The 26,632-nt window shown below is 35.1% G+C and overlaps 1 protein-coding gene and 1 long non-coding RNA gene across 3 annotated transcripts in view; one reads left to right on the top strand and one right to left on the bottom strand.

The window, feature by feature from the left end:
* Nucleotides 1-14,683: 14,683 nt before the first annotated feature.
* Nucleotides 14,684-15,515, bottom strand: LOC111507474 (uncharacterized). Its single transcript, XR_002722401.2, has 2 exons — nucleotides 14,937-15,515; nucleotides 14,684-14,877 (listed from the first exon to the last, which is right to left on the bottom strand). It is a non-coding gene; the product is annotated as an uncharacterized lncRNA (long non-coding RNA).
* Nucleotides 15,516-16,276: 761 nt separating this feature from the next.
* LOC111507481 (U3 small nucleolar RNA-associated protein 6 homolog) overlaps nucleotides 16,277-26,632 on the top strand; it is a 49,096-nt gene continuing 38,740 nt past the window's right edge. For both annotated transcript variants that reach the window (XM_074186728.1, XM_074186727.1), the window contains exon 1: nucleotides 16,277-16,493. In XM_074186728.1, coding sequence (XP_074042829.1) covers nucleotides 16,402-16,493 — 92 coding nt within the window. In that variant the 5' untranslated portion in view covers nucleotides 16,277-16,401. The remainder of the gene's footprint in view (nucleotides 16,494-26,632) is intronic.

Raw genomic sequence — 26,632 nt, 5'->3', positions numbered from 1 at the left:
AGGTCACTAGGAGACATCTCCTTAATATTGGCAGGTGTAGGCCAAGACTCGCCGAACAAACACTCTCTTTGGCAACCTTGAGGTGTCTCACAGTGGCCTCCGCGAAGGTTTTGGAAGGTGCAGCGATATTACTGTCATTGCGGTGCTTCTTCAATGTTCTTGGGGTACCCTCCGTGGAGATGCACAAGTAAGAGAGCTTTTCTGCAGGGGCAGCTTGCATTTATTCCAGGCGGAGCTCTTGGCGCCCGCCTCAGGAAGTGCCCTTGCTTTTGGAGGTGATGTAGATTGGGGTGGACATTTCTGTCCACCCCAATCTACATCACCTCTACATCTACCCATGTTTCATTCATGTGTGTTCCCACGAGTAGCTAGGGAATAGTTGGTCATATCTGGCAGAGCCGCGCATTACCAGAGGTAGGCTGGTTACAATGAGGTTTCGCCCAGTTCCCCAAGGGGATCGTTCGTGATCGCATATCACCCTGCGGATATTCAGCTGTCGGCACGATTCCTTACAACTTAGCTTGGGTAAGCTGGTCCACGGTAGCATGTTTTGCAAAGGCTTTTGCGGGGTTTTAGTTTCCCTCACCCTACTTATTTCGGCCACTGACCAGAAGTCCGACGACGCCATCCATAATGCCACATTGGCTTCCCGTACAGGGCCTCCAGCCCCTTGGCCGTCCACCTATCCGCCACCTGGGGACGCGCCCGATAGGTAGCGCAATCCACGGGTGGCCGAAGTGTTATTACCTGTTACATTACATTCCAAATCCGGTTAACCGTTATCGCCTCCTCTTTTCTGTTGCAATTTTCGGTGGAAAAGAGGAGGCGATAACGCTCAACCGGATTTGGAATTCCATACTGAAAGATGCTAAGGTGGCAGCAGTGCAACGCAATGTAACAGGTAATAACAATAACAACGCACCAACTAGGCGGGTTACCTGTGTCAACATAAATACAGCTGAAGAACTAGAAATCACGAGTCATCGGTGAACCATCAGGATGAATAGACCTCTGAAGAAGCCAGCCACTTGTGCTGGCGAAACGTTAGGATACAGTTCCAAACCACGACGGCTTTCAAAACCGAACGAAGATCGTAACACTGAAAATCTTGACCTTAATCAATTTATCACCTCGACACGTATTTCAATCACCAAGTGATCATCTTCAAGAGGAAGATTAATTTTCCTTTCAATTTCAATCTTCCTCTAGAAGATAATCACTTGGTGATTGAAACACGTGTCAAGGTGTTGGGATAAAACTCCAGTCGTAATATTCATTACCACACCAAAGGTTTCAAACAGTGCATCACAAGTATATTGTGTAGCAATCCTGTGAATGATATCTGATTCAATTACATTACGAATGTTTGGAATACAAACTGAATAGAGAAAAGTGTTTCTATTATCAAAAATCAATACGATAACAAATAACATCAAGTTAGTGATTGACGATTGTTGCAAGTAACGACCTTGAAAAAGCAGAGAGATTTTACTCATACTTTATTGATAGTATTTTGAAAATAAAATCAAATATTCCGCCATCATTAGTATGGAAAAACACTGACTTGCCAGTCATAAATTGCAAATTTCCGAGCTTTCGAAAGTTAAACTTGAGTGAATTGATATGAATCATTAATAGTTTGGACAATAAATGCAACTCTGATGTTCTCAACAACAAAATTTTTAAAAGTATTTTTCAGGTTACGAGACATGTCCTACTGAATTTTATTACATCCTCAGCAATTGGTGAAATACCGCTTCAACTAAAAATGAGTATCTACCATAGTTCCAGTACCAAAAGGTAATATAATTCATGACTCTAGTAACTATCGTCCTAAATACTCTACCACCTTTGGAAAAAATATTAGAAGTGGCCGTTTATGAACAGTTTAGCATATATATTAATGAATTTCATTAGTTCGAACTTCCATTGTCTGATATTATAAAATGATTGGAAATCCCTGAAAGAACTAAAAAAGAAGAATAAAAATTAAAGAACAAGTTTTAAAATGAATAGCTGAAAAAACAATTATTTTAAGCAAAAAAACTTGAAATGAAATAATAGTGAAATAAAATACAAGTAAAAAAAGAAACAAATTGAACGGAAAATAAAATTAAAAAAGTTAAGAGATTCCAAGCCAAGTTAATTCACGACGTTTCGTTTGTTAGTATCCACAATCGTCTTCAGTGGACTGATTCCTCCGTGAGCTGACTATTTAGAGGTCATTTGAGTATTTTCACTTATCTCTGCTTTCCTTTTTCCGCTTCACTGGTTTAGTGGGAGATGACCGTTTGGCGGGAGTTGGGAATTTTTCGCTTGATTATGGGTTTTCATATGTTGTGTATCTCTACGCTAGCTTGGCTGAATACATTGTTGGATAACATGTATGCGGCTTCTTTGAATTTCCTCCTGAACCAATGTTCCTCTTTGTGTATGATCTCAGCTTGGGACCATTCGATGTTATGTTGATGGGTCCAAACATGCTCTGCTATTCCTGATTTGCTGGTTCCCCTCGCTGTGTGAGTTTCTTGTGCTCGGCAATGCGAACATTCAATGGCCTCTTAGTTTCAAAGGGTATCCGGTAAATACAATTCTTGGAATCGCAGTTCGCGTTTGGTGGCTTGGTTTGCGTGAGGCTGCTACGGATGGTGTTTCCGGATCTGAAGAAGATTTTGATGTTGTAGGATTCAATTCTTCGTATCTTTTCCGATAATCGTCTGATGTAGGGAAGTACAAGCACTGGTTGTGACGGCTTCTCATCCTTTCGGGGCTCCTGCTGTCTTTTAGCAAAAGTCTGTTCCACCATCGCTTTTGAGTAGCCATTTCGTTGAAGATCATTTTTGATGGTGTCTAGTTCCTTCTCGAGACCTTCCTTCGTATTGAAGTCCGAAAGCATGGTCTAATAGAGTTTTGATGATTCCTCTTTTAGTCGATTGATGGTGGTTGGATTCGTGGTTCAAATACTGTCCCGTGTGAGTGGATTTTCGGTATACAGATGTTTCCCATTTACTGTCGGTCCTCTTTACCAATACGTCTAAAAAAGGCAATTCGTCGTGGACTTCCTTCTCCATTGTGAAAGTGATGGAAGTTCTTACGCTGAAGTTCTTACGGAAGTTCCTACGAAGGTGGTATAAACGTATCTCAACCAGACACGAGGTTTCTTGTGAGCTTCTTCAATGGCCAGATTTTCAAACCACTCCATATATATGTTGGCTATGACTGGTGAAAGTCCCTCATCTTGTGTAAAGAATTCGTCCTTCAGTTGGAAATAACAGTTTCGCACACATCATCCTAGCAATTCCATAATTACTTCTATAGATAAATTCGTTCTATATTTTAGGTCCCCGTCTTCGGATAGCTTCCTCTGTATGATTTGGAGTGCTTCTTCTACCGGAACGTTGGTATAAAGGCTTTCCACGTCGAAACTGATTCGTTGATCTTCATATGTGACTTCAATTGCCTCTAGTAGTTCGATAAAATACCTTGAATGTGGTTTTCATAAAAAAGCTTTAAAACAACGCATTTTAAACTTATCATTTCAACCTTTTCCTTTAAAAAATTATTTAAATACTTAAAAAAGAGGAATGAAATAAAGGAGGTTAAGTGGTAGAACAAACCTGTAGTGTGCTACACTGCAGTTTTGAACTTCGCCTTTTGGATGTTATATTTACCCAATAAAGACCATTATTATTATTATTATTATTATTTAAAGGGATCCATTTCTATTTCACCATTTGGCAACATCGGTTATAGATAATAAAGGACAATGAATCTGTTACATGTATGAGACAAAAAAATATGACATATTTCAGAGGCGTGGTGTTTTGTTTACTTATGTTCCGAGTTCTGAGACATTCTGTGACATATGATATTTTGTGCACCTAACCTATCTTCCTCTTTATAAATAAATAACAAAACAACTGTTGTTTATGTGGCTTGTGGAGGTGGTATTGAACCATAATTTATATTTTGCCTTAATTGTTGATTTATAAAGATAATTTTCCTTTTATAAAGTAGAATATCTAGGTACGTATAAATTATTTCAACTTGATATAGGCGCTGTTGCCAATATGTGAATTAGAAACAAATCCCTTCAAACATTAAAACCCAACATTTGAAACATCAATTTGAATACTTTTGAGGTGAATTTGGAAAACTCATTAATTAATCTCAACTTTATTTTGTTCAAACTTCCATTTGCTGTAATAACCCAAATTGTGGAACATTTCCCATTCTTCACAAAAGACGATGTTTTTCCTTGTAATGGTTGTATTATGGAGAGTAAAAATCTGGACAAGTTTTGTGTAGCCGAGTCTCTGAATAAGCTGATGATCGGTCTGAGCGGAACGTCCTTCTTTTTTTTGCTTAATATAATTGTTTTTCCAGCTATTCATTCTTAATCTTGTTCTTTAATTTTTAATTCTTCTTTTTTAGTTCTTTCAGGGATTTCAAATCATTTTATATAATATCAGACAATGGAAGTTCGAACTAATGAAATTCATCAAGAAACATTGTCAATCACCTTCAAAAAAAAATCTGTGGTGCAGTCTCACGAAAACCAGGCCACCAAACGCGGACTGGGATTCCAAGAATTGCATTTACCGGATACCCTGCGTGTGCGGAGAATCATACATCGGTGAAACTAAGAGGCCATTGAAAGTTCGCATTTCCGAGCACAAGAAACACACACAGCGAGGAGAAACCAGAAAATCCGGAATAGCAGAGCATGTTTGGACTCATCAACATAACATCAAGTGGGCTCAAGCTGAAATCATCCACAAAGAGGAACAATGGTTTAGAAGCCGCGTAGATGTTGTCCAACAACGCATTTAGTCAAGCTATCGTAGAGATACGTAACATATGGAAACCTCTAATCAAGCGAAAAAACGACCATCTCCCGCTAAAAACAATGAAGCGGAGAGTGGGAAGAGGGGATAGGTGATAGCACTCGAATGGCCTATAAATAGTCAGATCTCGGAGGAATAAGTCCAGTTATCACCCGAAGACAATTGTGGATAGATACTAAAAATCGAAACATCGTGACGTAACTTGGTTTGGAATCCTTTATTTTAATTTTTCATTTTTTGTTAATATTTTTTAATTGTTCAGTTTTTCAGCTTTTATTAATATTTCAATTTTTTATTTTTTTGGTTGTTGCTTGTATGTTATTTCTTTGTAATTTCAGTTTTTTGTTTCATAAAATTGTTATTTTCGGTTAATCTTTTCAACTTTTTGATTAATTTTTTTTCAGGAATTTCAAATCAATCTATATTATATTAGACAATGGAAGTCCGAACTGATAAAAATGAAATATCTTGGCTTCAAAATAGATAAAGTTATCACTTTCAAAAGCCATTTCAATTAAGTTCATAGCAAAATAATTCTTTCTTTTACGAATACGTCAACAATTATCTCTATCTAGATCTATAACGGTCAACAACCTCAATTTGAATATTGTTCAAGTTTACTGTCGTTACTAGATTCTAACTGTATTACAAAAATTGCAAAATAGAGCAATGCAAATCATTCTCAAATCCAAGAAGTCCACTCCTATTGATACAATGTTAGTTGTTCTGAAATGGAATCCATTAAAAACCCGATTACATTATCTTTCAATGATTTTCATATATACAGGGTATAAATTTTTATTTTCTAGCGCGTTTTTGATTGTTAAGGGAACTTTTACGATTTTTAGTACAAAAACCCAAAATTGGTCAATTAAATGCTAATAACTTCGAATCTTAACAGAAATGTCCGGTTTTTTAAATTTATTTTAGTAGTCTTATGTGTCCCCAATCGTACTAAAGTAGTTTGAAGCACCATTGTGTCCAAAAAAGTTATGTACAGAGCATTTAAACTTTACAAAAAAAGAAAGAAAATAAAAAATCTCACCTTTGATGCCAATTAAAAAAATAAATAAAATATATACAGGTATTCAGACACCTTTAAAAACATGCTTAGTTATTGCTCTTTCGTTTGAGGTGTCATTTACCTAGCTAAGTCTTAAACTTTTTTAATTAGGGTACCTGAACCAGTTAAAGGTCGTAAATATGGATATTTGAAAAATAAAAAAAAAGTAATTTAAATGAAATTTAGCTCAAAAACCTTTAAACGAAAATCCTAAAGCAATATGCGATATTATTTTTAGACTTACATGGAATAATAAGAAACTTAGCCCAACTTGAAAGAAGAGAAAACTGAACAAAGGCCGGTGCCATTTTACAACAAAGAATTTGACCTGAAGCTAGTCATTAATTGGAATGCATTCTGTTGTTGATTTAGACCTTATGCTAGGGCCATAAACTTGCTTTTGAGTTTATCAATTTTTAGGTACCTGAGTTGAGTAATCATCTTGGACCCCTCGCCGGGTCGGTTTGGTTGGCCAAACAAGTTCTCTAGTCACTGCTTTGCCCTTTCGAGTTGCGAGTAGACGTTGGTTTTGTGTTCCCCATTTTTGTAATTCATCGTGTTCTGTTGTAGCCTTTCGCTCCTGCAGGTGTTGTTTATTTTGGACTATCGAACTTTTTGTTGTGTGTGCTGCCATGGCTGAGTTTACGAGTCGTGAACAAGCCGATATCATTTTTATGTATGGCAGAGCTGATGGTAACTCATCTCTGGCACGACGTTTGTACTAAGAACGTTACCCGAACCGCAGGTAAATTAATTTCTAATTGTAGCGGTAGTTAAATTTTGCCATTTTCACCTTCAAAAGACGTTAAAAATGAGTAATTTTATTGCAGGGTGCCTAACGTCCGTGTGTTTTCTAACACATATCGTAGGCTGTCTGAATCTGTTATTCATCATGCTGAACCTGCAGTAAATCCAGGAAGACATAATGTCAATGTTGAGGAGCAAATTCTCGCAGCCTTCGAAGCGGATCCTACCACCAGCATCAGAGTTGTAGCGAGAGATTTAAACCTTTCGATATGGAAAGTGTGGAGTACGATGCACAACGAAAAGAAATATCCGTTTCACGGCACGGGTGTGCAAGGCTTGGAGGAAACGGATCCGGCGAGACGGATACGGTTCTGCCGTTTTTTGCTAAACGCAGATATTGACGACGCGTGGTTCTCAAAGTCCATCCTCTGGACTGACGAATCGAAGTTCTCCAGGGAAGGAATTACTAATTTCCACAACCTTCATGAATGTGCTGATAAGTACAGCAATCCAAATTGGAAAAAACAGGTAAATAAATCTGTATCTCTGTATCTGTAGAGTAGGGAGGGTGAGTGTAAGCCCACGCACTTAGGCCACATGTGACCCATTGTACATCCTCCCAAGGAGTTGTCCTCCTAGGTCGTCGTCCATCCTGTTCTTTCCAGGAAGGTGGACAGGTCGCTGGGAGACATCTCCTTTATATCGGCAGGTGTAGGCCAAGACTCGCCGAACACACACTCTCTTATTGACGATAACTCCGGGCACTCGCACAGGACATGCCTGACAGTCTCATCTTCCTGTTCACACATCCTGCATAGAGGTGTGTCCACTAGCCCCATATTATGTAGGTATTTCCTTAGCTGACAGTGGCCAGTCAGAAATCCTACTGTAAGGCGTAGATTTTTCCTGGTCATCGCCAGATATTTCTTCGGCGCCAGCTTCCCAGGGTAAATAAATGATTTTCATTATTATTATTTTATTACCCATGTTCAAACGTGTTTAATTACCTAAATTAACTAAATTTATTGCATTTTTGTTTCAGATTTCTTTCCAAAGACAATTTTCAATAAATGTGTGGGCTGGGGTCATCGGACGCACATTGGTTGGCCCACATATTTTGACTGACAATTTGAATGGACAAAATTACCTCGAATTCATGATAAACGACTTGCCAATGTTACTCTATGATGCCGAAGTGCCAATATTGGACACGGACAGGCCGATCACATTTCAGCAAGATGGATGCCCAGCACATTGGGCTGTAAGCGTCCGCGAACACCTGAACCGCTGTTTTCCTGGCAACTGGATCGGGAGAGACGGACCCATCCCCTGGCCTGCCAGATCGCCCGACCTGACTCCGTTGGATTTTTTTGTGTGGGGTCGGGTGAAAGAACTCGTATAAACAACAGAAATCACCACGAGAGAATTACTTCAGCGAATAGAGGCAGCGTTTGAAATTATAAAACAGGAAATGCAAATGAAAGTACCCACAACTGAAGTACAAAATCGTTGCAGAAAGTGTATACGCAATGGTGGAGGACATTTTGAACACCAACAATAAATTTTTACAGTACAAAACATTTTTTTCTTTAATTCCACAAAATCCATATTTACGACCTTTAACTGGTTCAGGTACCCCAATCAAAAAAGTTTAAGACTTAGCTAGGTAAATGATACCTCAAACGAAAGAGCAATAACTAAGCATGTTTTTAAAGGTGTCGGAACACCTGTATGTATTTTATTTATTTTTTTAATTGGCATCAAAGGTCAGATTTTTTATTTTCTTTCTTTTTTTGTAAAGTTTAAATGCTCTGTACATAACTTTTTTGGAAACAATGGTGCTTCAAACTACTTTAGTACGATTGGGGACACATAAGATTATTAAAATAAATTAAAAAAACCGGACATTTCTGTTAAGATTCGAAGTTATTAGCATTTAATGAACCAATTTTGGATTTTTGTACTAAAAATCGTAAAAGTTCCCTTAAAAATAAAAAACGCGCTAGAAAATAAAAATGTTTGTATGAATATGTTCTACATGGGCTAGTGTATCACCCCCTTAAAGGTTTGCACCCAGCTACCAAACACCCTGTATAATGTTGAAAGGACAGTTACCTTCATATTTTAATCAATTTATCACATTCAACAATCAAATTCACAATTACCAGACCAGAGGAGATTCAAACTTTCATGTAAATAAAACCAATTACAAAAAAGATATGAATTCTTTATTTCACAAAGGGTTGATTCAATATAATAATCTACCCATTCATATCAAGGATAGTGTAATACTAAGTTCATTCAAATGCAATCTTCTGGGGTACATCAATGAAAAATGGCATTCATCTTGTATATGTATTATTGTTCCACAAACTATTGTATTCAGTAACAGCAGATGTTCATTCATTTAATCAAATAATTAATGTAATAGTTATTATTGAAATTTTTGTATATTAGGATTTCTATTTGAAATAAAGATTATTATTATATAATCACCAACAGTTGAGGATTCGTTTAATGCCAACGAGGAAACGTCATGTAGGTACATCATGGGTGCAATTTACTTGCACCCATGATGAAGAAGAAAAACGAGGAGAAGAGGAAGCAGAAGTGTTATAGAATTATGAATCAGACGAATAAATTTTCCTATTTTTTTTAATTCACACCGCTTTTGTCATCTCCAATCCTTGCCAATTTTTTTATTATTCAATAGTTTCAAATTGAAAAGAATCACAACAAATCTGTGGAATAGGCCAACCGGGGAAACCACGTTAAAGAAACGCGCTAAATACACTACCTCAAAGGTGGCGTGGAAACGTGTGCATATGATTACAACTCTTCCAACTTTTTGAATCGTTATATCTCAGAAACGATGATGGATCTTAGGAAAAACATTATTTAGACGCCAGTTTTCGTGACCTTTAGTCCCGAGTACATGCTTTGGTCTAATTTGAGCAGATAATAGTCTACATGTCTGTACCTGTAAATGAAGTTTTTGAAAGTGTTGTCAAATAGTTTTTTTTTAAGTTGTCCATGAAAATTTCACCTAGTAGGGGCTAAGAGAAGTACCCATTGTGAGTCCTTTGTCGGACAACAAAAGTAAAACATTGTGGAAAATCATAAATACACTTAGAAATAAAGAAACGTCAAAATATAACATAAAAATTGTACACAATTTCAAAGAAATCACTAATCCTCTGAAATTAGCAAGCTTGTTCAACAATTTCTTTATAGAGGCTCCAAAAAAGTAGTAGAGTCAATACCCGAAATTCTTAATTTTAATTTCACAAGAAAATCCAATCCTAACTCGATCGTTTTGATACTTTTCAGTGATGCAGTGATGCATAATACAAAAACTCAAAAATAAAATGTCTACAGGTTCTGATGAAATTCCCTGCTCAAGAAGCTCTGAATGGGTGGAATAAGGGGCACAGCTGCAAAACTGACTTCAGCCTACTTGTTGGACAGAAGTCAGTTTGTTCAAATATCTCAAAAGGAGCCAGATGGATCAGTGAGTAGACAGGAGTACGATAAACCAAATGCTGTAAATGGCCCCAAATAGAGAAATCGAGAGGTTTGAGATCCGAGGATCGAGCGGGCCAGTTCTGTGGTCCTCCTCGACCTATCCACTGATTTGAATATGTTTCAGTTGAATGCTGACGTGCTACTTGATTAAAATGGGCGGGAGCCCCATCATGCATAAAACACATATATCGGTTTCGGGCTTATTAGCCACTCATCCGTGCAACCGGTCTGCAAGTGTGCCCGTTCCATAATTGAAGGTCGACTTTTTCAGTTGTATTGCCAATTGCATATGCAGGACATTTTCTGTGAAGATTCCTGCACTGACGCCTGTCTGATATAATCCAACGCCCTTCGTGGTATTAGCCAGGGGAGTAGTTGTTTTCTGATAGGCGTCAGTCCATTAAACCTACTGTGTAGGTATATAGAGACTGGCTTGAACGTTTGAAGTTCCATTTGCTTTAGATTTGTTTACTGCCAGTCTTCAAGCATAGCCCATTGACTAATAAGAAAGTATTAATTCAATTTAGAAAATTCACAAACAGACAGCGTCATACCAATTTAATTGTCACTATCGCTAATAGCGACCTACTGGATAGATTAGTTTCGTATTTTCGCATTTATGTCGATGTATCTCTGTAGTTGTTACTACAATAATTTTTTGCTGCGAACTGGTTTATTTTGGGCAAAAAACCCAAGAGACATTTTTTGTTTAGAATGAAACAGGCTATCGGAAATAAATTTTTAAATGGTAAACAAATAATAAGACAAAAAGTTTCATTGGAAATAAATTTTAGGGGTTGCGTTTTCCACCCCCTACAACCATGGGGTGACACAAATAAATTTCTGGCTAATTGTCATTTTGGTAGTACTAAAGGTCAGGTTAATTTCAATATTGTAACTTTTTTAGTGCTTGTGAAAAAAATTGTTATACACATTGTATGTACCCTCTTTAAGGGGCTGAATCTTAACAAGGGATGCTCCAATGAATTTTTTTTATATGAAAGATCCTATTTTTTTTAATGAGGAATCACCTCAAATGTTTTACACTTATTTAATTACAACCTGTATATTTGTGATTGTGCATATTGATTGTAAAAGAATAGGTTACTTTTTTAGGATGAAAACTTTATTATTGTTCATTGTGATTGAAATGTTCTATACCCAATAGGGTCTCTGAACGAAATATATGAGATTGATATGGTGAATTTGAAATAATTTTGGTTTATACCTACATTTAGGTAGTAGAGTGAGGATATATGAATGAATAGACGGGTTTGCGTGATTTTTAGGTCGCATTTAGTTACGTTTCGACCATATGAAGCATCTAAATAACCCATAAATATAGTTTAAAAAAAAAAAAAAAACACGTTTTTAAAGAATTACGAACTAAAAGGTTATTTTTTTAAAATAAGCTTAAAACAATAACGATCGAAAAATACTAGTATTATTGTGAAAAAAGCGTGGGCGCTAGATATACAAAAAATATGGCACCAAGCGCCCACGCTTTTTTCACAATAATACTAGTATTTTTCGATTGATGTTTTAAGCTTAGGTATTTAAAAAAAAAAAATTAACCTTTTATTTCGATGTTCTTTAAAAGCGTGTTTTTTAGTTTTTTCAAACTATATTTATTTTAAACTTTTTAGTTCGATGTTCTTTAAAAGCGTGATTTTTAGTTTTTTTAAACTATATTCATTTATTTTGATTTTCTTTTGAACAACCTGTCAAGGAGGTTACGTACAGCGCTATCTGCCCGCGAATAGATCAAGCCGAGAATGCCGATAATTCTGTCAATACAGATCCCGAGCTTGAAAGTTACAAACATACTAACAAACATACATACATACAGGTGAAGAAAGCATGTAATAAAAAATAGAGTACAAGAGAATCACAAAGCATTTTTAATATAAAAAGGCAAAAAATGTATAAACATAAATTAGTTTTAAATTCAGATAGGATCTTCGTATAATAATATATTAACACGTTTTTTGAATCTCTATTCATTATCCATCATTACACACAGGCTTTTTCCGTCATTCAAAATACTGAGATTTTCAAGGACGGAGTCCTTCTCTAAAGCTCTTTCCGAAATTTTTGACAATGTAGGTAATGTTAATGTTTCTCAGATATTTCATGTTAGTTGGATTTTCTTTTGGGTGATGTCCACTTTATCTCACTTATGCATCATAAAATGCATTGAAAATGTAAATTTTGTTCATCCAAGAGCGAGTTGTCTTCTTCACCAACTTGGCGTTCTAAGGACTGTGTTATGAGTGGATCGCTTATATTTTCCAATAAGTTTAAATACAATTGACCAGTTAAATTTTCTTCAATAAAAATAGGGCCAATTATTTCGTTTCCCAGAATTCCAGCCCAGACGTTTATTTTTTGTGAATATTGCCTATGATCCTCTCGAAACAAGTGTGTATTTTCATTAGCCCAGTATCTACAGTTATGCTTATTTACAAAGTCATTAAGAAAAAAAGTTGATACATCACTGAAGCAAATATTTTTTACTAAATTCAGGTCATTTTGAATTCTCGCAGTCATTATTTCACAAAGTTCAATTCTCCTATCATAGTCATCCTCACTGAGTTGCTGAAGAATACTCATTTTGTAAGAAAATAACTTGTTTAGTTTCAAAACTTTGTGTATAGAACCAACTGAAATATTTACTAACTTAGCGACTTTCGAAATTGAAGTAGTAGGCTCAATGGCGAATTGGCCTTAAATCTCAATCTCTGCGGCTTCCGTAAGAACTCTCAGCTGCTTTACCGCTTTGTTGCACACATAACCGGTCTCTTCAAAATTTTGAACAAGGTGTAGAACATATCGGTGACTCACATTTTGGCCTGCATGCCTTTTATTAAAAACCTGGCTTTCCTATGAGCACACCTATCTTCAGCACCATAAATAAAAATAATTTCAGTTCTTTCTTGTACAGTGTACACAATACAATTTGTATTACTGTCAGTGCAACTGACACCACTTGACAAACAGTTTATAATCAGGAATAACTAATTCTGATAAATGTTTTCACCATTTAATTGTAACTGATGCCAAGAAGCAACTGTGTGCCTTTATTTCACTTTCAGCAAAATCAAAAAACTCTGTGTAAAAAAGAGACATAAACATACCGGTATTGAGTCGGTGGTAGCGGTTCCATAAATTTTAGCATTTTGTTATAAATCATTTTTTTTTTGGCCTATTTCAGGAGAACGGATCAGCCAATTTCAGTTTTCTAAACGGAGTTGAGTGAGGATTTTTAAGATCTTTAAAATGATGTTACAAAATAGGGGGCCATTCAAAATTATCAAGTGAGGGTAGCTAGGGGTAAGGGAGTTGAACGACAAAAAAATCACCGGCACTGGTCTTGAGACTTCCCCCTCGATATCTAAATTGACGTGTTTTTTGCCTACGGCAAATTCTCCCTGCTAAAAGAAGTACTAGGGGTGGGAAGTTTTGAAATGAAGGCACTGTATGTACTATAACTATCAGATAAGTGTCAGAAAAAAGAAAGGCAAAAATAAGCCAATCAATACAATATTTTCAGTCTTTTTGAATGATTCCAAAGAGTTGAGTAGTTATCAATTCACCTCGAGTTTGCAAGTCTCAATATTCTACCTAAAGATTCATCCTGGCCGTAGTTGGTATGATGAAAGGGTACTTTGAAGATTCCTGTATTTCTTGTTCTCTTTTGATTTACATTTGAAGTTAAAAGTTCAACAAGTTGATGCTACTATTGATTATTTTGTGAATTAATGTAAGATTCGATTCTAATATTTTATGAGCCAGAGTATTCAAGTTAAGGATGTCCAATTTAGTTTTATAGTTATATTTACCTTTGTTTTTCTACATTATGTATTATTAAATGGTGAATAAACATTATCATTATAAATTGTTAGAGATGAGTTCAGCAGTTGCCTGATACTTCTCGAAGAATGTCCGAAGTATTTCATAAATTTGGTACATTTTTAGTTATCCAGAAGTAATTTAGGTAAGTGTTGTATAGGGATATTGGAACCTAAAGAATACACAGAGTCCAAGATAAAGAGGGCCAATAAAGGAAAATCGGAAACCATGAGAGATACAAAGTTGTTTAAATTAAAATTATAACTCATTTAAATGACTTCTTGAAATTCATTAAATTCCAATTTTCCGGTCCATTTAAAAAAGTAAAATTGGTGACGGATTATCAAAGATGAAATTATGGATTGAAAATCCTGCAGAAGCCCTTTCAAACAGCTTAGAAATTGGTAATGAGGAAGTGTTTTGGTTTTTTAAAATCTTTGAATAATGATAGAAAAACATTAACACAAAATTGACTAATTTAGGTACTTTTCGAATACCTCTGGATAAAATCTGAATTTACTAATTTCAAAGTGTTACTTAAATAAGGTCTAAAATGGGCAACTTTTCCCGAATTTATACAACTTTGAATCTCTCAAAGGTTTCAGACTTTCCCATGCTAGCCCTACTTACCTTAGATAGACACAAGAAGTATCTTCAGTAGATGTTTATTGGACTTAGAAAACTACTTATTTCACTCTAGTTAAAATATCTAAAAATTCCAATTATTCTTCTGTTTTAAACTTTCCATTGTAATACGGTATATAGCCTACTACCACACGCCAATCTGTAGCATAACAAACAGTTGCTGCTGCTGTTGCTCCAAAGACTATAGCAGATCCAACCCTATACAGAAGATTGATATATTACATAATTTTAATTGTAGAACTGAATATATTACGAACCACTGTGATGCAATTTCCAGGTGTTTTTTACCAATTACTTTCAATGGACCTGGTAATGATAATTTTGAAGCTGCTCCTACACCAGACATTTCTTTAATTTTTTTATTCTAAAAGAGAATATAATGAAATTCCACTACCAATAGTTTCAATTTTCAACTAAAGATAAAGAATGTGGTATATTTTCTCTCTCTCTACTTTTGTTGGACGTTGCCACAGCATCGTTGCTTCCCACTCGGGCGCATTTGTCCAGGCTCCTCCTATCAAATATGACAGAAGCTTCGTTTGGGGGGAGCAGTGGTGGCAGCTCGAAGTAATGCTGCCACCACTTTTTTAACTTTTTTTAAGATGAAAACAATTCAACTTTTTTATTGTCGCCTTCTGCTCGGAAGACCTTTTGATTTTTTCACATATATTTTTTAAGTCGCTTCCTTTTCGGGAGACCTTCGGGTTTTTAATTCCCATACATGGCTCTCTTTACGTGGTTATCCGAACCACCCGGCCTGGATACCAGCGTGAATAAAGGGGGCACTCACTTCATATTTTTGTCTAAACTTTCACATAAACTTCAATATCTTTGCACAATAGACAATCTCAACATAAATAGAAGCCCCGCGATAGCCCCGCGTATCTTCATTGTGGACGGACGTTATCGGCACGTCCGTCCACTATCACGGCCACCACGAAACTCGTAGTATATTATTATTTTAATTTTACGAGTTCAACTTCACTGTTCTGTGGGTGAACAATGTGTTAGTCACAGAACAATGAACAACAGTAGAAATTGTATGCACTGTTTTGAACCGTTGGTGTAGTAATTAATATAACTAGAGTTTTATCCCAACACCAAACCATTATTTTTAACATCTCGACACTCGACACGTATTTCAATCACCAAGTGATCAATTTCAAGAGGAAGATTAAACGGTTGAATCTTTCTCTTAAAGATGATCTGGAGCCGAGCGAACACGTGCATAAGTATTTGATTCCACGTGAATACTGAGGCGATGAACGGTCGATGATATCTGGAATGACAAATTAGCATTTGTAGTATTGTTTGTGAGAACAAACATATAACTTTAGTTCTAACGTGTGGTCGGTGAAGTTTTTTTCATAACATAATTTATAATTGTCTTTCAGAATGGGAATATTTTTTACAATTACTTGGTGTTTTTATTAAAAAAAAAGTTTTGATGAAAAAGGGGTAGAGCATTGCTTCGAGCAAGACCGCTGCGCCCTCTTGACAAAGTTTTTATTATAGTTATCTCTATTAATAAACAGAGCACAGGGTCATAATAGTGCCAAATCTGGAAGCTGGGATGAAAATTAAGAAGAAGAAGAAATACGAAGAACTGTAGAAGAAAATATTGTAATGTAACCTAAGAACTTTTGAGGAAGTTTAGTATATTTGTTAAAATTTTGTATAATATATTTTTCTCAAGAGTTTAAAATAATATAACAGGACAAAATGGAGGAACTTATTGAGCGACATATGGAATCAATGACGGAGGAGATCAATGAAATGAGAAGAACAAAACTTTTCACCTTGGATGAAACTAGGTAAGCATAGGTATATTGTTTGAATAAATGTGTATAATTATCTCATTATAGTACTCATATCGGAGTTGACTATTTCAGACTTTTCTCGGTACACATTGGACGAAGGTGAGAAAAAAGATGGGGAGTTATTTTCACATGCTTGTCTATAAGAGCTGTGCATGGAAAAAGATTGTCCTTCGAATAATGATTTGGCGTCAACGTTTCGAAGTCATTTGGATCACTTGATGTCTTCGTTAGAGGGCTTGAATTTATGTTTTCACATTCGACAAAAATTGTTTGTGAATATTTGTCTTTTACAGTTTGTCCATTATTTGTTATATTGAAAGTTGTTTTAATTGAACGAACCATCCTTTTTCATGTGCCTCCAATGTGGTTTGAAGCTAGTGCTATAAACTTCCAACGTATTCCTCTTTGTATGTTAGTAACTTTACCTTATTTCAAACCTTTCACTGCTATTTTCAATTCTTCCTCAGCGCCTCAGAAATTTGTGTGATTACCTGAAATAATTTCTTTTAGATACCATTCTTATCACAGCCATAATAGCAGAGAATCAGTTGACAAAAAGTGGGGAACTGATAAATGCACAACTCTCATGGACAAACATGTAAAAATTATTCCTCATCTTTTTTTCATCTTCGTTCACAAAGATAGGTTCAAAATAGTCAACTCCAGTATATGTTAATGGTTTCACTGAAGGAGTCAACCTTTGCACTGGAATTTGGCCCATGATTGAAACAATCTGCTCATTTTGCAGAATTCAACATTTTCTGCATTAAAAAAATATGTTTTTTCCGTTAACTAGCTATCGCACCCCTATGAACGACAACCCTCAGAAGTCGAAACTTGTGTGAGCTAAGGACTAACGAGGTCTTACCTTTTAGCTTGTAATTCTAACGCAGGTTGGACGATAGCATGTGAAAATCAAGCGTTTAACCATCGACTCACACTTCCCTCTGTGACCCAATATTGTTCTCACTGCATTCAAAACAGTTTCCAAATCTTCATGGAAATTTTACAGCAAAAGTTCAATAAAATGATGTTTTATGGGTAGAATTAGTGGTCTTTTTTTGTTATGTGACGAAGTCAACCAATATTTGATGAACATTCATAATGTATTTGAGAAAAAAATTATCGTGAGATTTTCACTACACAGTTTTACAAAAATGCCACACGTGTTTCGATATACAATAGCTTCTTCAGGCGTGTATAGACAAGCGATATAATTGGTTAATCGTCAATTTCATAGAAAGGAATTTCTCAGGGATGTGGAAGTCTTTCCCAATCAGTTTTTTGTATGATTTGATTTGGTTACAGAAGATTTTGTATACTTCTCATATTCCGATATGAAAAATTCTAGCTCCTTAGGTTTGAGATATGTCTACTCAACAATTGTTTGTCTGAGGGTTATTGCAGAGGCATAAAAAGCATAATTTGAGATTTGAAGAGATGTGCTTGTATAAAAACTGAAAAAAAAAATAAATATTGGTTCATACAAAAAAAATCGGAGAGAATATATTTCTACCTCTGGGAAGTATTGCAGTTGTTTCGACATTTTGAACCGGTGAAGCTTCGGCAGAGACATCTTTGTTACACATTGGATGTGTAGCAAAGCAATGTTTGATTCATTTTCTGTTTTGAATGCTTACATATCCGCAAAGAAGTACTACTATGTATGATTCATGACATAATGGATAACCTGTTGGAATACCATTATCAAATGAGCTAGGTATAGAACTCGATAACCTAAAAAAAACTGCACTAGCTAAAGAATATATCCAATAATCCTGATATATCCGACAAATACTCAAATGTAAAAAAAGCAGCAGAAAACTCTCTATTATGCAAATATAATTTCTAAAGTAAAGATATCACAAATCAGTTTTTAGAATATTTTTTTCAATTCGGTAACCAGAAGAATCACATCCTTGAACTTCTATTCAAATACCTGACCTCATAGAGGGGTAAAAGGCCCACGTTCGATGTTTTTTCCCAACCGCTAATATAATATCAATACCAACTTGTCAATAGAACAGGAAAAATTTCCAACACAACCAAAAATCATCAGAGGGATGACCCTCTGAGGCCCACTCTTTGCTTCTGGAAGGTAATAGAAACTGTCGTTTATAACCAAATAATAAACTATTTAGCATATCATAACAAAATCACTCCCAGGCAGCGTGGTTTTCGCTCTAATTATTCCATTGTAGCGTCCATAGAATTAACTCAATACATTATTTATAAAAACTTCAACACAAACTTGTATGGGAATTTTCTTTGACCAAAGCTTCATATGCGATTCAATAAATTACATATTCTTGAAAGTAAAGCTGGAAGAAGTAGGTATTCATGGCCGCCCCATCCAATCTAGGATTGCATTTTTCATGAGGGGTAGAACAGTCAAGAGTTTATATAGAAAACGAAGTATCTGCCGAACATAGCGTTCTGACCACTGTGTATTATAAATGAACTGAAAGGTAAATCCAAGGCTAAATCTAACACTATGCTGATACATGAAACTGAGGAGATCATTTCACCTGTAGCTGTAGTAAAGACCTTTGATAATCTCTTTATTGATGCACCAAAGAAAGTTATACGTAATATACCAGATATACTCAGAAAAATATGAATTCAATGGCGGTACTCCAACATAATTAGAAATTGAATATAGTCTTAACTAATTTAAAAACCGGCGTTCTTCTGGTCCCAATGAAAAAAGAATTTGCAGAAGACAAAATATTTTGTTATATTATGAACTCCTCGATAGAAACAAAAATTTTGCCAAAGTCTTGCAAATGCAAAAAATTCACCAAAGAACTATAAACGGTTGTTTCTTACCATTGTGTTTGTGAAAAAACTATTAGAATATTGTATGTTAGAGAGGTTGACCTTCTGTATCTGTAGAGTAGGGAGGTTATCGTTCATCATGTCCTTTCTAAGAAGGTGGATAGGTCACTGGGAGACATCTCCTTTATATCGGCAGGTGTAGGCCAAGACTCGCCGAACACTTACTCTCTCATTGACGATAACTCCGGGCACTCGCATAGGACATGACTGACAGTCTCATCTTCCTGTTCATACATCCTGCATAGAGGTGTATCCACTAGCCCCATATTATGGAGTTGTTTCTTTAGTTGACAGTGCCCAGTCAGAAATCCTACTGTTAAGCGTAGGTTTTTCCTGGTCATCGCCAGATATTTTTTTGGCGCCAGCTTTCCAGGGTGGCACAGAGTGATCCTTGCAAGATTACATCCTTTGATTCCATCCCATCTCTTTAGGGATTGAGCGTGGGTGTAACATTTGGCTAGTTCCGCAATTGTCGAAGTCATCAGGCCGTAGGTGCCACTGGGCCCTAAAATTATTAGTCCAGCCGCTTCCTTGGCTAAAGAATCGGTAATGTGATTACCTTTACTCCTGAGGTGCCCTTTAACCCACCTCAGGATAATGTTATTGTCTACCGAGGCTTTGGCTAAATCTTGATGGCACTCTGTTACTAGCCCTGAGGTTACACGTTGTCTGTTTAAGGCTAATAGAGCTTGTCTGCTGTCAGTGAGATTGTTATGTTTTTGCCAGAAATTCCTTTCCTGGTTATTTCTTTTGTGGCGATTGAGATACCAGCCAGTTCTGTTTGAGCCACGCTGGTATTTTTTCCCATTCCCCACTTAAACCTTAGGCTTAGTGATCTGGAGTACACTCCACATCCTGAGCCTTCTTTGGTTTTTGAGCCGTCTGTATATATGCTTATTGAATTTGTAGCATCTGACTCTGTGTTCTGCTTTATTTGTATTTTGTAGGGTTTATTAAACACAAACCTGGGTTCAATTGCATCACTGGTTGCCTGCAGCAGAGGTTGCACAGTAATCACTTCTCGTCATAGGCCTAGCCTCAATTGATCTTCCTACTTCGAGGTTTGCACCAGCCATGCGCAATCGTAACATGGCCATTAATGCAACCTCCTTAATGTACAGGTCCAGAGGGGTCAGACCCGTAATTAATTCCATTGCCGCGATTGGTGTTGTTTTCATGGCTCCTGTGATGTTTAAACGAGCTAGTCGCTGTATTTGATATAATTTTTGGTTGACCTTCATTGTGAGATTCAATCTGCTACCAGAAAAACAACATGGATTTAGAAAATTCAACTCAACCTCAACAGAAACATCATATATAGTCATATTGAACGAACTGGACAAAAAAGATGTGATCTGAGAAAGGAAATAAACATCAATGGTTTCTGTCTTATCTTGATGGTAGAAAGCAATATGTACAGATATCTCACATTGAGAATGATGGCCAAAAGAGTATGCACTGCTTAGATTTGATATCGATAAATGTAGGCGTACCACAGGGAAGTGTCCTTGCCCCTTTAACGTTCTCCTTGTATACCAGATATTGTTAAATACTAAGATGAATATAAACAGCAGAAGGTTTTATATCTCAATAATTTATTTATTTATTTATTCATTTATCCTGAATATATACAGAGTCCAATTACATATACACAGTACCTAAACTACACTAAACCTAACACATATATAGATAAAAAGATACAATTGACAATAAAATTATTATAAATATAAAATCCCTATAATGAAATATATGAAATCATTGCAAATAGGTGTTAAAAAATATAGGAAATAGAAACGGGCTAGTGTGTAAATTCATAATATATATGTCATATCTGTAAAAATAAAAGAAACATGTAACATTAATTCATTCTTATTGAATAGAGAATAACAGAGATCTGAGATTGGTTGGGGTAATGTTTAAAATATCGATATCAGTGTTTTCAACTAATTTGTTTGTAGTTATCAAGGAGCAATCAACTGGAGAATTTACGTTGAAGTTATGAAATATGCAATCTCTTCGCCTCAGGCGGATATCTGGTATACTGAAATTGATGGAAGCGAGTACATCGGGAAGAAAAATGTTGTTTCATAATAAATTGAATATGAATAATATTTGAAAATTTTCTCGACGTTTTTTAAGGGTGCTTAAATTTAAATCTTCCATTTTTTTACATAGGATATCATAAAAGGGTATATTCCATATTTTTTTAGATACATTGACCTGAGATATCGTTTTTGTACCTTTTCCAGCATATCAGAATGCGTCAGCGTTTGGGGGGACCATATTACACACGCATATTCAAGTTTTGAATGAATGTAAGAATTAAAAAGTACTTTATAAGTCTTAAAGGTAAATTCATGACAAGTCCTGAGGATGAATCCAAGCCGTCTGAAACATTCCGCTTGTAGTCTTTCAATATGTTCATTGAAGTTGAAGTTTGAAGTAAACACTACACCTAGATCCTTGATTTCATTGACTCTCTCGATAGGAATATTATCAATGTTATAGAGTCTCTTGAAAGGGTTTCTTTTCCTGGTAAAAGTTATTATTCTACATTTGGATACATTCAAAGCCAGGTCATTATCCTTACAGAAAGCAGATATGGAGATAATGTCATTTTGTATGAAATCAGTATCTTCAAATGATTTGATGGATCTGTAAATTTTCAAGTCATCAGCGTATAACACAAATTTTGTATACCTAATATAATTAGATATATCGTTGACAAACATAACAAAGAGCAAAGGACCTAGTATTGAGCCCTGTGGTACACCCGAAGATGTTACGAAGGTATTTGATTTTCTATCGTTGAATTTCACAAAATTCTCGCGATTCGAAAAATACGACTTGAGTAAAGATGATAAGTTTTCTGAAAAAGAATATGCATGCAATTTCTTTATCAAGATATTGTGGTTGACCTTATCAAAGGCTTTTGCTAAGTCGGTATATACCGTGTCAACTTGAAATTCAATATTATTACCAATATAATCACTAAGGATCTAGAAGTAATTTCGAATTGGGGTGATAGTAACCAGGTTCAATTCAATGCCACAAGAACCCAGACATCAGTTTTTTCCAAAAAATGAATGTCTCCGAACCGGATATAATAATGCCAGGTCAGATAATTCTGATTGCTGCTTCGATAAGTTTGTTGGGGGGTTAAAATGGACACCAATATGTCTTGGCACAATCATGTCACTGGAATTGCAAAGGCTGCTTCTCAAAAGCTTGGAACACTGTTTCAAACCAGAAAACTATACACTCCTCAGTAATTTTTGATGCTATATAAAGTTCAGATCAGATCTTTTTTGGAGTATTGTTGTAAATGATAGTCTCAGTACAATTGGATTGAATCATTGCATACCAAACACATATGGTGTATTTTTGGACTTTGTTTTCTCACATCTAAAAACTGTAGTTGCCTGTGCAGATTAATTACTTATAGATGTTAATTATCATAATAATGCTTATAGCCTTGAAATCGTTGTTATAAATGCAGAGGAATCGTTGAAATTTGATAATTATTACTATGATTTCAAAAATATTAACGTAATTGGAATGAATGACTTTTTAGCATCGGCAAATTGGGATTACATGTATAACTTGAATGATATCAATGTAGCAACTCAATTTTTCTAACAGTATTTTGTACCCATAAAACGTTTTAAAACATCAACCTATCCAGTTTGGTTTTCCCACAAATTAAAATCTCTAATCTTCAGAAAAAAAAATACACAAAGAATTTAAAAGGACAAATAATGTACACACTTATCTTGAATTTTCCCAAGTTCGTTCTCAATGCAAAGAGCCGAGTAAAAATTGTTACAAAAATTACCTAAACATTTTTGAATATGATATTTAACAAAACCCAAACTTGTTTTGGAAGCACATCTCCAATTTACGCAAGGCATCATCATACCCTCAATCAGTGTATCTGTAAAACCAGACCAGTCATAGTGGAAACGATTCTGTAAATTTGTTTGCCCATCACTTCACAAAAGTCTATTCTATAGACTATGATATAATATTGATGGAAAAGTACTTGACAGGGTGATCGAAGAGATCTTGGGATCACTTTAGATCAACAACTGAACTTCAGAAGACACTTCAATAATGTTTCTGCAAAGGGAATTATAATGAGAAATGGTAAATAGTTGTCATTTAATACCCTCATTATAATACCCCCATTATAAGAGGTGATTCCTCGAGCCGACATACTGAAGAATAATAATAATAATACTTTATTTCCGTGTAGACAATATACATTGTATAGGAATAGTCAATAAAAGAAATAAAAATAAAGATAAAAACAGAGTATAAGAAACATACAAGTTGAAACAACACCTTAAAACTAAAATAATACCCTACTTATCTAATCTAAAAAATTCATTCAATGAATAAAAACATTGTTCAATTAGAAAACTCTTTAAATTTCTCTTAAACATCACATAATTATGTTCTTCCCTTATATGATCGGGCAGATTGTCGAATATTTTTATTCCAATGTATTCTGGTGCAAATGAAGTTATTCTTAGTCTTGCATATGGCACATGAAATCTATTTTTTGTTCTAGTGTCATATATAGTGATGAACATTTTTATTCATTTTGAAATGTGTTTTGTTTTTGAATATGTAGCTGCATATTTCAAATATATAAACAGATGTGAGTGTTATGATGTGATAATTTTTGAAAATTTGTCTGCAAGATTCTCTCCTTGAGACATTCGCAATACACCGTATAATGCGTTTTTGAGCAATAAATACGTTATGAGTCATGGATGACCCACCCCAGAAGCAGACACCATACCTCAGTCTTGAATCAACTTGAGCATAATAAATGCTCATTATTTGAGTGGTAGTTAAAACTGTCCGCAGATTCATAAATAGAAATTTCATTGAATTAAGCTTAGAAATTAGATGCTGGCAATGAGCATTCCAGTTCAAGTTTTCATCAAGAAGAATACCCAGGAATTTAACACTTTTATTCGATTTTGAGTATGTCACATTATCAGCACTGAAACTGAAGTCTTCCATCCTATTTTGTCTATTATGAAAACGAATAATATTTGTTTTATCCGAATTAAAAAATAAATCATGATAATTGAAAAATTCTGATATATGTTCAACTGCAGAAGCACATTTGTCTTTCAATATTTCATCATCTGATGCCGAGATGATCATAGAAATGTCGTCGGCATAAGCTGTATAATGAACTTCAGAAACAACAGAGTCTATATTGTTTACATATAGAATAAAAAGGATTGGGCCCAGAATGGACCCTTGAGGTACTCCCATATCTACACTGAGAGGCTTAGAATTTATTCTCTGGATTTCATTTTTGACCGTACACTGTAGAGATACCTACCTTCAAGGAATGAGGATATCCAGTTGAGAGATGCACCTCTTAGTCCATATCTTTCCAATTTCAGTAAAAGTTTTTGATGATTGACGCAGTCGAATGCCCGACTCAAATCACAGAATATCGCTGCCGGGCATTCACCTGCCTCAATATATCTAATTACCTCATTATATAATGAAAAAATGGCAGTATTAGTTGATTTTTCCGCACGAAAGCCATGCTGCGTGTTTGTTAATATTTTGTGTAGATTCAAAAATGAAGTAAGTCGATCCAAAAATGCATATTCGAATATCTTTGATAATCCATATAGTACTGTTACTGGACGATAATTTTCCATTAAGTTCGGGTTGTTTTTCTTGAAAATGGGAGTTACTTTTCCGATTTTCATTTCTTGCGGAAAGACACCTTTTACAAATGACAGATTAATCAGATATGTTAATGGTTTTATTATCGTTGGAAGAATTCTTTTCCAAATGTACATGGGAATATCATCTGCCCCAGAGGATTTCTTTTTTTTTATTTATTCCCTAATAAGGATAATAGTTCAGTTTCAGTAAATGGTTTCAAGAACATTGTGAACACATTAAAAAAGTTTTCCTTGAAATTTGTATGTGGAGCTTTATTAACTGATATTTGATTGACCAAACTGAGGGGGGCCTCTATAAAAATTTTGTTGAGTTCAGATGCTACAGTATGTGGATCTTCTACCATAGAATCATCAACTTTGAGAGAAATATTCTTTCTTTTGCAGTTTTTATTTGTGAGATTAGACACAACATTCCATGAGGCACGCATTGTGTTTGGAGAATTGAATATAACACCTTGATAATATTTTTTCTTCTTTTCTTTCATTAAACTGTAATGTGTTCTTTTAGCTTTCCTATAAATAGGTGCAAAAGAGGGAAAAGCAGCCTTCAAGGCAAAAAGATTTTTCAAAGCTTGACTTGAATGTTTTACTTCGGTATCAACCCATTTTTTCTCAACAACTTTATAATAAAAACGTTTTTCAGGAAAATGTATGGAGAAGTTATGTTTTATAATCTCAAAAAAAGAATTGAAGGCTTCATTAATCTCTGAAATGTTATAAATGTACTCCCAATTTTCAGACAACAATGAGTTCTCAAAGTTATTAATATTATATTCACTGAAATTTCTTTTGAATTCAATTTTTGAGGAAAAGGAGGTATGTTCATTGAATTCATCTAACTCTAAGAATACTGTTCTATGATCAGAAATTTCATTATCGGAGACACCGCATGAGCCATTATTGCAAAAATTTAAGAAAATTTGGTCAAGTATAGTAGAAGAGGTATCTGCCACTCGAGTAGGCCATCCCACAACTGGAATTAGATTGTATGATGATAAGAGAGTACATAATAATTTAAAATTAATATTATGATACAAGTCAAAATTAAAATTCCCACAAAGGATGATATTAATGTTAGGTTTGTATAAAAAATCAAGAACTTCTGTTATCTTATCAAGAAACATATTGACAGATCCACACGGGGATCTGTAACAATTTAAAACAATGGTTTTACATTTGGTCGTTTTAAAAGATGCAGCGCATATTTCAAAGTGCTGTTCAATGCAAAATTTGGATAAATCTGTGAAATTCATCTGTAAATCATTACGGGCCCATATACTAACCCCTCCACATTAATTAATTTGCGTGAAGATGTCAGTTATTCAGCGAAGAAAAAATGTATTTTGGACAAAACATACTGGTGTCAACTTATTAATGTTGAACTGAATGGTAGAAACTGGTTGATTGCTGGACTTTATCATTCACCGAATGCGTGTCATAGTAAATTTTTAGATAAATTTGAAGAGTGGTGTGAAGATTATTCCACAATCAACAAAAAATTTACTTTAATAGGTGATGTAAATATAGATTTCTTGGGCAATGGCTTTCAACAGCAAAAAAATTAAAAAT

Source organism: Leptinotarsa decemlineata, unplaced genomic scaffold (assembly GCF_025532065.1).
Source record: "Leptinotarsa decemlineata unplaced genomic scaffold, Ldec_3_MD MMD2_P_RNA_scaffold_4, whole genome shotgun sequence".
Classification (NCBI taxonomy): domain Eukaryota; kingdom Metazoa; phylum Arthropoda; class Insecta; order Coleoptera; family Chrysomelidae; genus Leptinotarsa; species Leptinotarsa decemlineata.
The sequence above is the reverse complement of the archived record's forward strand: the minus strand, read 5'-3'. Positions and strand labels throughout refer to the sequence as shown.